At 46.7% G+C, this 14,192-nt stretch overlaps 1 protein-coding gene across 1 annotated transcript in view; it reads right to left on the reverse strand.

Moving 5' to 3' along the window:
- The window catches only part of LOC136468101 (callose synthase 3-like), a 29,808-nt gene that overhangs the window by 9,325 nt on the left and 6,291 nt on the right, over positions 1 to 14,192 (reverse strand). The window contains 19 exon segments of the mRNA XM_066466972.1: positions 323 to 474; positions 580 to 709; positions 1,454 to 1,551; positions 1,624 to 1,747; positions 1,861 to 2,021; positions 2,114 to 2,198; positions 2,290 to 2,393; positions 2,516 to 2,641; positions 3,169 to 3,255; positions 3,338 to 3,387; positions 3,458 to 3,539; positions 4,068 to 4,128; positions 4,207 to 4,259; positions 4,340 to 4,674; positions 10,778 to 10,892; positions 11,003 to 11,125; positions 11,743 to 11,833; positions 11,928 to 12,004; positions 12,077 to 12,214. Coding sequence (XP_066323069.1) covers positions 323 to 474; positions 580 to 709; positions 1,454 to 1,551; positions 1,624 to 1,747; positions 1,861 to 2,021; positions 2,114 to 2,198; positions 2,290 to 2,393; positions 2,516 to 2,641; positions 3,169 to 3,255; positions 3,338 to 3,387; positions 3,458 to 3,539; positions 4,068 to 4,128; positions 4,207 to 4,259; positions 4,340 to 4,674; positions 10,778 to 10,892; positions 11,003 to 11,125; positions 11,743 to 11,833; positions 11,928 to 12,004; positions 12,077 to 12,214 — 2,192 coding nt within the window.

Genomic DNA, 14,192 nt, shown 5'->3' on the forward strand with positions numbered 1-14,192 from the left:
CAAAAAATGTTAGTGTGTACAAAGTGTACAGCTATAGATATTTTCATCTCTTCTAGTTTATCTACAAGATACTACCATCCAGCTGGAGATAATATGTTTTGTTGGTCACTAAGTGAGGATGAGCTTCCTTTCTCGAAAGATACATAAGAGAACCAACAAGTTCTATTTAACTGAAAATAGTGTTGAATATCTAAGTAAATAGAAGCATAATAACTCCATGGATAATAAATGGAAGTCTGTTAACGCTTATATCACTTACTAGTAAAACATACAAGCCAGCTAGGAATGTTATAGCATAGATCTTATAGTGAGTGAAACTTACGAGAAGGGCAACATTTGCCGCACTTTTGGGGCATCTGGCATCGACATAAAAAGAGAATTAGCAAAGAAAGATATCCTCCTTCTAGCATCCAGGTTTGTAGGGACATCCATAGCTGATTCCTTCACCGTGAGCAAAAGTCGAAGCCTTTTTATCTGAAACCAATAAATAGGCATAATAAAAAAAAATAGCTTTATTCAAAATTAAATATTTTTAGTAATACAAGAAAATAATAAATAAAGTCAGACAAGAAACAGAACCTTTTCATTCCATGCTTGTGTTTTCTTTACAGGAAAATCAATAGCTTTTGTGAACAACTGATCTTGTTGGTCAAGTGGTGTCATTCCTTCAGATCTTTTATTATTTGCACCATGTATTGACTCCAGTAGTCTGCCAAAGAGATAATGATAATAATAGATATATCAAAAGAAAATACAATAAACAACCACCAAGAACCTAGCCGTGATCACCAAAGATATTGATGAAAAACTATGTGTGGCCACATGAGTTACTGCAAACTATTCATTATGAACAAAAATATTGTTTTTATCTATCAAGAACAGCGTGATGTTTTTGTATAATAAGATAGGCATGTTCAGTTGGCAACTAAATTTACCACGCCAAAACTGAGGCGGCCACAGCTTTTGGTCCCTCCCACAACTTAGTCTCTAACTTCTTAGCTTTTTGGTTCACATGTTATAGACTCATGTTTCTTGCCTAACTTTACCTAAGGTTAGGTGGCTATTTTTCTTGGCACAAACGTGTGGACTAACATTAGCCACCTTAGCAAAACATGTGTGGCAACATTAGCTACCAACCAAATATGCCCAAACTGACCCATTACAGACACCATGTTATAGGAGACACCAGGGAAATTCTGAACGACTATACCCACCAACCAAGAAAAAAGAAACAACTCTCATTACGGCCAAATAACTTCTTTAATAGCCATTTTGTAACCAATAATAGCACATATTCGCCACTACTAGGTGAATTGTGCATGGAAAGCAAGCTCCCCGTTAAGTAAACATGCATATAGAAAAAAAATTAACGATTAAAACAAATTTAAAGATATTTAAAGATTAAAGGCTACTCTTCAAGTTTGTACAGTAGAATGGTCACTAGGTTCCGTACTCGCTGAGCTGGTCAACCATTATGTCCCTTGTAACCACTTCAAGCATGTCTTGGAACAATATGATGACCTGACCCTGTTCTTCTTTGTTGTTACTTTCCTGCATTGAAGGAATGAGAATTAAAAATTTCCACACTGAACATTATTAAAACATTGATAACTAATTTTATACCAGTAAGTCAAGCAGCTCAATAAACTTCTTGCTTAGGGTAGGAAGGTTACTCATGTTCAGCTCCTTTATCAAAGTCTCTTCTGCTATATGCTCATCCACCGCATAGAAAATCTTTTGTATGAAACTGAAAATATTGCATAATATATCAACTTAATCAACTAGGTTCAAAACAAATTTTAAGCTTTAACAGTCAAGGGTGTAGTAATATGAATGAAAGCATAATAATGTCAAACATACCCTCTCTCTTTTGTACCGATCACTAGTGCATATATGATGTTTTTGAAAGAAGCGTAGCATTCCTTGATAGCATAAGTAAAATATGGGTCCGATTTCATCCTCTTCTTTAGATCACGATCTTTTCCACCACTATCTGCGGCCATATCCAATGCTATTGGAATCTGAAATACAGTCAATAAAGGAAACTGAAACAAAAGCTCATCGAAATAGATAGCACAGAAATAGGCAGCAAACAAGTTACAAGAATATATACCTTGCTGGCAAGCAGGAATGGTGGCCATTGGATTATATCCATATCACGATCTTTGCAGTATGGAACAAGTAACAAGTCCTTCTCTCTGCCGTTTTTTAAAATATCATAAACAACACCTTGGCAAGAAGGCAAACAAGGAAGTCCATATATACATGAGTAAAGATAGGATGTTGCACCTGTCGTCTATCAAATCTTCCTCGCGAAAGCTTGTGATAATTAAATTCCAAATCTGAGCAAATCTTGCGGCTATTTTTTCTTCTTCTTTGGTGTCCTCAGGTGTCTAAAGAAATTCAAATGTACCAGGTTAATCGAACAAAAAAATGTGTAATAAATACTTTCCATGGCAAGAATCTACATTAGACGTGGTGTCAAGTAAAAGCTGTTAGAAAAAAGAGTCCACACCTTAGAAGGTTTGGAGAAAGCAGCCCGGAGTCCTCTCCTCTTGCTTGTGTCAGATGGAATCAAGCATTGATTGAAAGCCTTAGGCAGAGATTCAAACCGAGATCTCAACATTTCCAATGTCCTTATCTGATCTCATGAAACCAGCAACAGTGAATAGGGTAAGTTACTTAGATCACTTATAAATAATTAATACAAAACCATCAAAAAGTACAATACAACTCAAAAGCTCTATATGCATGAAACAAGCTAAGTGTTCATACACATGCACACAAAAAAAAGGTGTGTCAGAAGAATTTGAGCTTCTATCAATTCAAACAGAGAAATGCCTCAGGAAAAATTTAAAAGGAAGTGACACTTAAATCAGAAGATCATATCCAGTGATACCAATCTCAAAAACTGGTGCAAACAGACACAAAAAAGAGATGTATTTGAGAACATGATTCAACTAATCTATTATGCTACAAGATTTCGATCCAGAACCTGACTGCACACTGAGACTGGGAAAAGAGGGCAAATAAGAAAAGCAAATATTTCATTTGTTGCTGAAGATTGCATAGGAGAATAACTAACAAAATAACGTCACACAATGACACAAGCACAACCAACCCCCGTCTACTGAATAATAAAGTAATTTATTGGCCAGCTTTACTAACCTCACCAAGGCGGCGACAAGCCCCATAGATACCACCAATTAGCGTTGAAAAAATTGCATACCAAATTTGAGTATCCATGAAATAGACCTGAAGCACTCAATTAGGGTAAGTCCAAACAGGAGCAACAGAACCTACTGATCAAGAGAACAAAAAAGGGCAAGAAGCATACAAGAATGATAGGAGCCCAAAGCGCAATGACAACACCAATGTTGTTATTTGCTGCAGATTAAAAAAACCAAGTAAGCAAATATCAAAATATCTAATAGAAGATCATCATTTCGAGGCATACCATGGGGGAAAAACTCGTGCCACTTAAATGTTCGTATTGGCTCCTTCATTATATCTTTTGTTGGCTGCACAAGTGGTTTGATCTGCACAATATGTACACATGAGAGGATGAGTAACCAAATTTTGACTTATCAACAAAAGGAGGAAATGCCAACTAATCTACAGCTCTCCATCCTAAGTCTCACAGATTTTGATGAGACAAAACTCACATAGAGAATAGAGTAGCATATACAGTTTATTCGCTTATGGGAAACATAAATGTTAATCACTTTTAAGTCCATTGTGCATAAGGTCCGTTAACATACATAATTTTGGACCTGCTATTACACATCTTACACTTCCGATCATACTTATGTTGCATGTGGATCTTAATATCTTATCTTAGTATCATATAATTCTCTTTAATTGACACCTCTATAGATCCCAACCTGCATCTAAAGAATTGTCGAACTGCCTCACTCTTGTACATTCTATCCTCCTGTAGGAGCAAGGAATTGATATAGAATTTGAACTAAATGCTAGGGATTTGAATACACATTCCCCCTGCCATGCATGAATATACTCATGCACATGTATAATAGAAAAATGAACACATTGATTCCAAATAATACCTCCACATAGAAGCTCACAACCAATTTAGTGGCCAAAAGCAAGACCCAGAACATTGTATACCTACAAGGGCAACAACACTCATTAAAGGCATTTAATGGTAAACTAAAAGAAACAAAAAACTGAGATAGGCAAGCATACTTGAAAAGGGAGAATGCGCCCTCATGCATTCCTCTTCCAACAAATAAGCGAGGCTGTATAAGTTTTAGATTAATCATTACTATCTAAAGGGTAATAAGAACTAAATCAGCTTAAAATATAAAACAAGAAATACCTGCGACCACCACATTATGAATGTTACGACTTTAAGATTTGATCTCTCAAGAGCTCTCCTAATTACAGGGAAAAGAAATAGTGTAGCGGACAGCAAGTTTGGTGCCAAATAAATCACAACTGCCAAAATGTATAATGATGGCTGATTCTGACCATCACCAAGCCAACTTTTAATTGTTCTTGCAAGGCCAGTTGGATTCTCCCAAGTGTATGCATAAGTTACAGGCAAAACCACAACCCAAGCAGCAGCTGATAGTAACTTCAAGATGTATCGTAGCTTAATAACAAGAGACATGTTTCTTCTTGCTTTCCAGCTCAAGATAATATCCAAGATTGCTGCAGTAGAAAATACCCCATTAAATCATAAAATAAACTTCTGTAACCTAAATAAATATAATGCTCCTCCAGTTTTGTGCAAAGATAAATTATTTTGAATCCTTTTGTCCGGCTATTTTGAGATAAATGTGCTCATAAATCTTCTCATCGTTCTTTCAACCTTTTAAATATATTGTTACAGCAGCAGAAGCTCTAGCTGTTCTCATTGTTACCAAAAAAAAAAAAAACTCAGAGGTAAAGTCAATAGATGTTTAGATATCATGATTGTTAGAGTATTTATTTCCTACCTGTACATGCCGCCTCCTCCAGGCTGGCCTGGCCCTTTGGGCTACCCTGTATCCTCTATTTATATGTAACCCTCTTGTAATCTCATCATAAAGTGAATCTAAGCCTGTTGGCATTCCTCTATCATGGTATTAGACTAATCACGTCTTGGGCCTTTCACCTCCCGCCCACCCCTCTGCCTCCCCCCCCCCCCCCCCCCCCCCCCCCCCCCCCCCCGTCCCCTCGGCCGCCGCGCCTCGCCTTGATGGCTGCAGCGCCGATGGCCCCCGTGGCCCCTTCGGCTGCCGCGCCCTACTCCGGCGCCTCGGCAGCTTCCACCGCGACTCAGCTTCGTGACGAAGCCCTCACCGCCGCCAAGACGCTAGAAGAGGAGGCCGTCTCCTTGCGCATCACCAACTCCGAGCGCAGTCAGCAACTCCAGGAGGAGGCTGACCTTCTCAAGTCAGCCGCCGCTGCCCAGGAACGCGTCCGTGCCGCCGCCGCTGCTCTTGACCAAGAGCGCGCGCAGGCTGATGTCCTGGAACAGCAGGCCGCTGCCCTCCGTGAGCGTCTTCGCACGGAATCCCTCCGGGACGACGACACCCTGGACGGCGACGACGACCGCTCCGAAGCTGCGGCCATTGCTCATCTGCACAGCCAGGCCGCCGCTGTCCAGAACATCAAGACCTTGATCCCCATCGTTCTTGATCTACAGTCTTCCAACTACTCCAAGTGGCGCGGCTACGTCCTTCTCATCCTCTGCCGATTCACTCTGAAGGACCACGTCCTCAGTGACGATTCCCGCTTCGCCGACCCGACATGGTCGCGCATGGACTGTGTGGTCGTCTTCTGGCTCTTCAACACCATCTCCTCCGACCTCCTGGACGTCATCCACGAGCGTGACGGCATCACTGCTCGGGCGGCCTGGCTCAAGATCGAACAAAGTTCCTGAACAATCGTGAGTCCCGCGCCATGCTTCTCGACGCCGAGTTTCGCACCCTCTCCCAGGGCACCCTCTCCATCGACGATTACTGCCGCAAGATGAAGCGTATGGCTGATGCACTTGCCGATCTTGGCGAGCCCATCAACGACCGTACTCTTGTGTTGAATGTTCTGCGTGGCCTCAACGAGCGCTTCTAGTTCATGTCGCAGCTCGTCACCCGTCAGCGGTCGTTCCCTTCGTTTGCTGACGTCCGCGCTGACCTACGCCTGGCCGAGCTCAACATGGCGCCTCCCTCGGCTCTCATCGCCTCTTCGTCCAGCAAGCTGCCTGCCTCCTCGTCGACACCTGGGCCTGCATCCCCGCGCCCTCCACAGGCTACCGGGGGGGTGTCATCTGGCAGCAGCTGTGGCCGACGTCGTCGCGGCGGCCGTGGCCAAGGTGGTTCACACAGTGGCTCGCCAGGCGGATCGCAGTGGCCCTCCCTCCTCGACCCATGGACCGGGTCCATCCATATGTGGCCCGAGTCTGCCCCCAGTGGTCCTCGCGGTCCACCGCCTCGCGTCGGCCCGCCTTCGTCTCTGCAGCAAGCTCTGATGACGGGCATGCCTCTTCCTGGAGCATACTGTCCTCCGGCTCCTGCAGCGTACTACCAGGCGCCCACCCAGACGTCCCCTTTTGCATGGTCACCATGGGATCCCCAGTCCCTTGCCAACGCCTTCAGCACCGTCACCCTCACCCCGCCACCAAGTTCCTCGGACTGGGTTGTCGACTCGGGCGCCACTTCTCACATTGCTTCCAACCCTGGTATGGTCACCATGTCGCCATCCTCCTCTTTTCCTTCCTCCATTGTGGTGGGCAATGGTGCCACCTTACCGGTCGTTGGCACCGGCTACTCTACTCTTCCTGGTCCCTTTCATCTCAACAAGTTCTTATAGCCCCTGACATCATTAAAAACCTTCTTTCTGTTAGACAGTTCACCTCTGATAATCTCGTTTCTGTTGAGTTTGACCCTCTTGGTGTTTCTGTGAAGGATCTCCGTACCAGGAACGTCCTCCTTCGGTGTAACAGCTCAGGGCCCCTCTACACCCTGCAGCTCCCGTCGTCGCCCTCCGGTTCCTGCGCTCTTGTGGCCACTCCCTCCCCGGCTACTTGGCATCGTCGCCTCGGCTACCCCGGCAAGGCAACTCTTCAGAGCCTCACCCAGTCTTCTTCGATTATCTGCAGCAAGCCTGATGATGACTCCCTCTGCCATGCTTGTCAGCTTGGGCGCCATGTCCGCTTACCCTTTACTAGTTCCTTGTCGAGAGCACCTCATAATTTCGATTTGATCCATTGTGATCTGTGGACATCCCCAATTATCAGTGCATCTGGATTTAAATATTATCTAGTTATTATTGATGATTGCTTTCATTTTCTTTGAACTTTTCCTCTTCGCTTAAAGTCTGACACTTTTTCTGTCCTCTCTAATTTTTCGCCTATGTGCTCACTCAGTTTGGTTGCACCATCAAATCCGTGCAATGTGACAACGGCCGTGAGCTTGACAACTCTGCGTCTCGTGCTTTCTTTCTTGCTAAAGGTGTTTCTCTCCGCATGTCTTGCCCCTATACCTCATAGCAAAATGGCAAAGCCGAGCACATGCTTCGTACCACCAACAATGTCACCCGCACCTTGCTCTTCCAAGCTTCCATGCCCCCCTCCTATTGGGCTGATGCCCTTGCCACTGCCACCCACATCATCAATCGCCTCCCCACCAAGACTCTAAACATGAGCACCCCTTTCTTCGCGATCTATGGCACTCATCCTTCCTATCATGACCTCCGGACCTTTGGGTGCACTTGTTACCCCAACCTCACCGCCACCACTCCTCACAAACTCGCCCTGTGTTCTTCTCTGTGCGTTTTCATTGGCTATTCTCCTGATCACAAGGGCTACAGGTGCCTCGACCTCTCCACCAACCGCGTCATCATCTCTCGCCACGTTGTTTTCGACGAAACAATGTTTCCTTTCTCCCTTCGTCGGCCCTCACCACCTACACACGAGCTTGATTTTCTAACTGATGACGACCCCCCGTCAGTCTCTTTTCTGCCTGCAGGTATACCTGGGGGCGCAAGCTCCCTGCCAGCGCCTACGCCTCTACGCGCCCCCTCCCAGCCTGTGCCATCGGTCACTTCGGTGCCGGGACTGGGCACGCAGGCGTCCAGACCACCTCCACCGGGTTTCACCGTGCGCCGGCCGCCGGTCGCCTCGGTGCCTGCCCCAGGCACACCGGCGTCCCGGTCTCCCCCACCCGGCTTCACCACGCTTCGGCCGGCGCCCCCTGTGCAGGCGCCCCCGGCGTCCGCCCCTGCACCGGCGTCCACGACGCCCCCTGTGCAGGCGCCCCCGGCATCCTACTTCGACAAACCGCCCGTCGTCCATGTCTACACCCGGCGTGCCCCGGCACCCAGCTCGCCGCCTGAGCCCCTCGCTGGGGCTCCTCCTCGACGCTCCGGCGTCATTCCCTCTCCACCGCGCTATGTCAAGAGTGGTCCTCCGCTTCCGGCAGGCGCTGTTCCCATCCCGCTCGTCGCAAATTCTCATGGCATGGCGACCCGTGGGAAATCTGGGTACCAGCAGCCTCGTCTCGCTCTGCACACCGAGGCCCTGTCCCCGCTACCTTGGTCCTGTCGTGACGCTCTCACCAATCACCATTGGCGTCGGGCTATGGAAGAAGAATATGTTGCTCTCTTGGACAACCACACTTGGGATCTCGTCCCTCGCCCTGCCAAGGCGAATGTGGTCACCGACAAATGGATTTTCAAACACAAGTTTCAGGCTAATGGCTCTCTGGACAGATACAAGGCTCGATGGGTGCTTCGCGGGTTTACACAACGCCCCGGTGTTGATTACGATGAAACCTTCAGCCCTGTCGTCAAGCCAGCTACTGTTCGCACCGTCCTCACTCTGGCTCACTCTCGGGACTGGTCGATCCATCAACTTGATGTGAAGAACGCTTTCCTTCATGGGACATTGTCAGAAACGGTGTACTGCTCTCAGCCCACTGGTTTTGCCGATCCTACTCTTCCCGAACACGTCTGCAGGCTCAACAAGTCCCTCTACGGTTTGAAGCAGGCACCGCGAGCATGGTACAGTCGGTTTGCTTCTTATCTGCTCTCTCTGGGTTTCACTGAAGCCAAGTCCGACACCTCCCTTTTCATCTATCACCGCGGCACCGAGACAGTCTACTTGCTCCTATATGTGGATGATATTGTTGTTACAGCCTCCTCTCAGCCGCTCTTATACCGGGTGATTGATGCACTGAAGAAGGAATTTGTCATGAAGGATCTTGGTTCCCTGCACCATTTTCTTGGCGTGGCAGTTCAGCGACAGAAGGACACTCTGTTTCTCTCACAGCATCAGTACACTCTGGACATTCTTGCTCGTCATGGCATGAGCGACTGCAAGCCTTGTTCCACCCCTATTGACACTTGTGCCAAAGTCTCTGCTGATGCCGGCCTCTCTGTTGATGATCCTACAGCATATCGCAGCCTTGTGGGTGCTCTCCAGTACCTAACTTTCACCCGGCCCGACATCGCGTACGCCGTTCAACAAGTCTGCCTGCACATGCATGATCCCTGGGAAGTTCATCTTGTTGCTGCCAAGCGGATTCTTCGCTACCTTCTGGGCACTATCGGCTTTGGTCTTGTCATTCCCCGCTCTGCCCCGACTCAGCTCATCGTCTACACCGACGCTGACTGGGCTGGCTGCCCTGACACCCGCCGTTCCACCTCCGGCTATGCTGTCTTCCTCGGTGGCAGCCTCATCTCCTGGTCGTCCAAGCGCCAGCCCACTGTTTCACGGTCGAGCGCCGAGGCCGAATACCGTGCAGTTGACAACGGCGTCGCCGAAGCCTCCTGGCTGCGGCAACTTCTGCAGGAGCTGCATCACCCTCTGGATTCTGCCTGCCTCGTCTACTACGACAACGTCAGCGCCGTCTACCTCTCCACCAACCCCGTTCAGCATCAGCGTACCAAGCACGTGGAAATCGACCTTCACTTCGTCCGAGAACGGGTCGCCCTTGGGGCTGTCCATGTGCTTCACGTTCCCACCACGTCGCAGTTCGCCGATGTCTTCACCAAGGGCCTTCCTTCTTCTGTTTTTATGGATTTTCGCTCCAGTCTGAACGTTCGTTCTAACGACGTTCCGACTGCGGGGGGGTGTTAGAGTATTTATTTCCTACCTGTACATGCCGCCTCCTCCAGGCTGGCCTGGCCCTTTGGGCTACCCTGTATCCTCTATTTATATGTAACCCTCTTGTAATCTCATTATAAAGTGAATCTAAGCCTGTTGGCATTCCTCTATCAATGATCAATTGCAAAGTCGTGTGTACTCATTTGTCCTATTGCACAACAGAGTCTTGTTTTGTGTTCAAAATTGATGAGAATGAGAACTACGTGACACCTTGATAATTCAACAATCCCAACCATTTTCTACAAAGTACCAACAACAACAACAACAAAGCCTTTAAGTCCCAAACAAATTGGGGTAGGCTAGAGTTGAAACCCAGCAGAAGCAATCAAGGTTTAGGCACAAAGTACCAAGTTGCAAAAAATAAGTTGCTAATAGTGAGTTCCAAGACTTAATTGACCTAAACAGAACAACCATTGCAATCTTTTTTCCTTTTCTTTGATGAAGATTGGAACTGAGATTGCTAAGGCATTATAAGTATTCAGTATGCTATTTACAACACAGCAGCCATCTGCTAAAATTCATATAGAACCCAAGCCAATTCTAGCGAATTAGACATGCAACTAAGATCCTCATTGATAACAGCACCAACAGCACGTACCCATTAGCCTTTGTCATGATATAAAAAAGGAACATAGAGAGGGGTTGGGGGGGGGGGGGGGGGCATACCTTGACCCAGTTTCAGTATAGCCGCAGTTATAAATATGCTCAAAACCTGTTTGAACACTCCTCTATCAAAGATATCACTTGGTGTGCCACCATTCCAAGCAATTATAATCATAGCCTGTGTAAGTAAACATGGCATAAATAATTGTAACAACTAAGGATAAGAAAACAGATCGCATAAAAAAAAGAGTAACCAAAAGAACTCGAACAAGCCAGAGAATTGAAAACCTGTAAAGATAAAATTAAGAAGCTCCACATCCTATCAAAGCTGCGGAAGATGTGCCAAAATGACCGTATTTCAACAAAGTTGACTTTTCCCATCCAATTGCCATTACCCACAGGCCTGTCCTCCTGGAACAAAATAAGAAACAACAGTACCATCTATCAAAATAGTGTATCCACATGTTTCACCAGCTCTGGTGTGCTCTCTAGGCTAAACTGCAAAAGCTAGAAACACGCAGCCAAATTGTCTCTTTCCCACTAACTAGAAAGTTCTCCCTCTATGCTTGACTTAAATTCATCTACATTAGAACTGAAGTTTGGCATAGAATCAAGCCCTTAGTAAGAATATTCACTAAATAAAAGGTCAAAAAGTACCAAATGAAGAAGAAGAAAAGAAGCAGCTTGCTACAGTACCATACCCACATTGCTACATAGTACAAACTGCCTTTTTGCATTAATAGCAAAAACATACTGACTAGTATCAGATGAATCTTGTTTGACTGCTGCACAACTCGAGAACGTTTTACATTCCCATCCTCGGATGAAGTTTCTTCTCAGAAATAGTTAGAACGGATGTATATTTGCCAAATGCCTCTAGTGTCAGGTCTATGGAAAGATATAAAGGTGTATAGTACTCTACTTTATATCAACGCTCCCATTATAATACTCATGTAACAAAATATTACCTAGCTCAAACCTAATTGATTTAAAAAATGTAAGTATATTCATTATCACAAGGGACATACTCCATCCACATGGTGAAGAGAAGCATTTGGAGTCTTGAAAAAATCTGCATCAGATCGCATAGGCCATCCCAATCGGAAGCAATCTCTTGACCTGAGTAGCAGTGCAGAAATAATTGCATGACATTCCCCAATATATAGGCCCATGCAACTATATAAGAAAAATGAGTGATCAGATCAGCCCTTACCAAAAGTACTCATTAAGATCATCGTAGTTTCTCCAGTGTGAGTGCTTTGATTTCATGGTCTTGCTCCTCTCGACTTCCTATGTAAAAGGTGCAAAGGATATAACTATGATTCAGGGCATAACAGTGGGCAAAAGAAATTAAAATTGTACCTTTTCTATAACTTTGTAGATTGGAGTCACAACTCTCTTCAAGAAGGCTTCTTCTTCTCCACCATAAGCTGGTTTAACATTTTCACCAGTCGTCGGGCTCACATTTCCAGCCAACATACCATAGAGTTCAAAGGCCATCTGTTATTAAACAAAATAAGACTCTCAACACTCACTAATAATAATCCTACTGCAAGACTTATGGTCGATAATGTCCCAAAGCCAATCGATCATGACCAACAAGCTGCCTTGATACTTAAGCGCATTGCAAGCATATTAATTTACACAAGTTCATTATAGCCACAAAGAAGAAAGAAGCATGAAAGGCCAGTAAGATTACACATGTTATGTTGATAACTCGTTAGGCACAAAACATTACGTATTAAACACACCATTTCACCCGTCGACAATGGTTTGAATACTCATAGCACCCTAAAGAAAAGGAACAACACAAACTATATAGTCGGATCGGACGCCATCATGCATTTAAATTATCAGGTCACTTTCACCATGCTAGTCTCAGGGCTGTAGTCAGAAAATGACAGTATGTTTACAATCTTTGAAGTCAGAGAGAGAGAGAGAGATGACGCAAACGAACTTTTTAAGCTATGTATATCTGTATATGTACGAATATTTAGATTTGGCACGCGAAAACCAAATGTGTAGATTGTCCTGAAATCTACTAGTGCAGTATGATAATTTGCAAGGTCCATACATGTACTTGTAGAAAAGTATAGGAATCACACCACACACCCAATGTGGGGGGGTGCTGGATATATATAGCCACAGTCACAATACAATACAAGGCAACTAAGCTATGGTTAATCACTATCCTAAAATACATGATCCCGATGGATCCTTTCCTAATGCTAGCCTTCCTAATGAGTCATTTCCTAATACCCGCCCGCAGTCGAAGCGGTAGGAGGATCACGGACGCAGAGGCTGGACCGAAAGTCTGTGAACAGCTGCACAGGAAGACCCTTGGTCATGATATCCGCAAATTGGTGAGCCGAAGGAACGTGGAGGACGCGAATCTGACCCAAGGCCACCTTCTCGCGAACGAAGTGGATGTCGATCTCGATATGCTTGGTGCGACGGTGGTGGACAGGATTAGCAATCATGTAGATGGCGCTAACGTTGTCACAGTAGACCACTGTAGCCAAGGGAACCGAGATGTGAAGTTCCTGAAGGAGTTGCCGTACCCAACAGCATTCGGCGACGACATGTGCAATAGCCCGGTATTCGGCCTCTGCGTTGGAGCGGGAGACCGTGGTCTGGCGTTTGGATGACCAAGACACTAGATTGTCGCCGAGGAAGACGCAGAAGCCGGAGGTGGAGCGGCGGGTGTCCGGGCAGCCTGCCCAGTCAGCATCGGAGTAGGTGGTGATTTGGTCGACGGGGCCGGTGCCCAGGTGGAGGCCGACGGAGAGCGTGCCCTTCACATAGCGTAGGATACGCTTGATCAGCGCCATATGCGGCTCACGCGGGTCATGCATGAACAAGCAGACCTGTTGAACAGCAAAGGCCAAGTCAGGCCGCGTCAGTGTGAGGTACTGAAGGGCGCCGGCGAGGCTCCGGTACTCAGAGGGGTCAGCCACCGGGGCACCGTCGGTGATGGACAGCTTGGTCCATGCATCGGCCGGCGTGGCAGTGGGGTGGCACTCGGACATGCCAGCCCGCTAGAGGAGGTCGACGGCGTACTGGCGCTGGGACAGGAATAGACCGGAGTGATCCCGTGTCACAGTGATCCCGAGGAAGTGATGGAGGTCGCTGAGATCCGTCATGGCGAACTCCGAGGGGAGGCGAGCCATGACGTGCTAGAGCAGCTCAGGAGATGACGCCGTGAGGATGATGTAGTCGACGCAGAGGAGCAGGTAGGCGATGCGGGCGCCCTCTTTGTACACAAAGAGGGAGGCGTCAGACTTGGAGGCAGTAAAGCCGATGGTGCGGATGTAGCTGGCAAATCGCTGGTTCCAAGCCCGGGGCGCCTGCTTGAGTCCGTACAGGGACTTCTGCAGCAAGTAGACGTAGTCAAGGGTGGCCGGGTCGACGAAGCCAGACGGCTGCTGGCAGTAGACCGTCTCCTCGAGATGCCCATGGAGGAAGGCGTTCTTCACAT

Source organism: Miscanthus floridulus, chromosome 7 (genome assembly GCF_019320115.1).
Source record: "Miscanthus floridulus cultivar M001 chromosome 7, ASM1932011v1, whole genome shotgun sequence".
In the NCBI taxonomy this organism is placed as follows: domain Eukaryota; kingdom Viridiplantae; phylum Streptophyta; class Magnoliopsida; order Poales; family Poaceae; genus Miscanthus; species Miscanthus floridulus.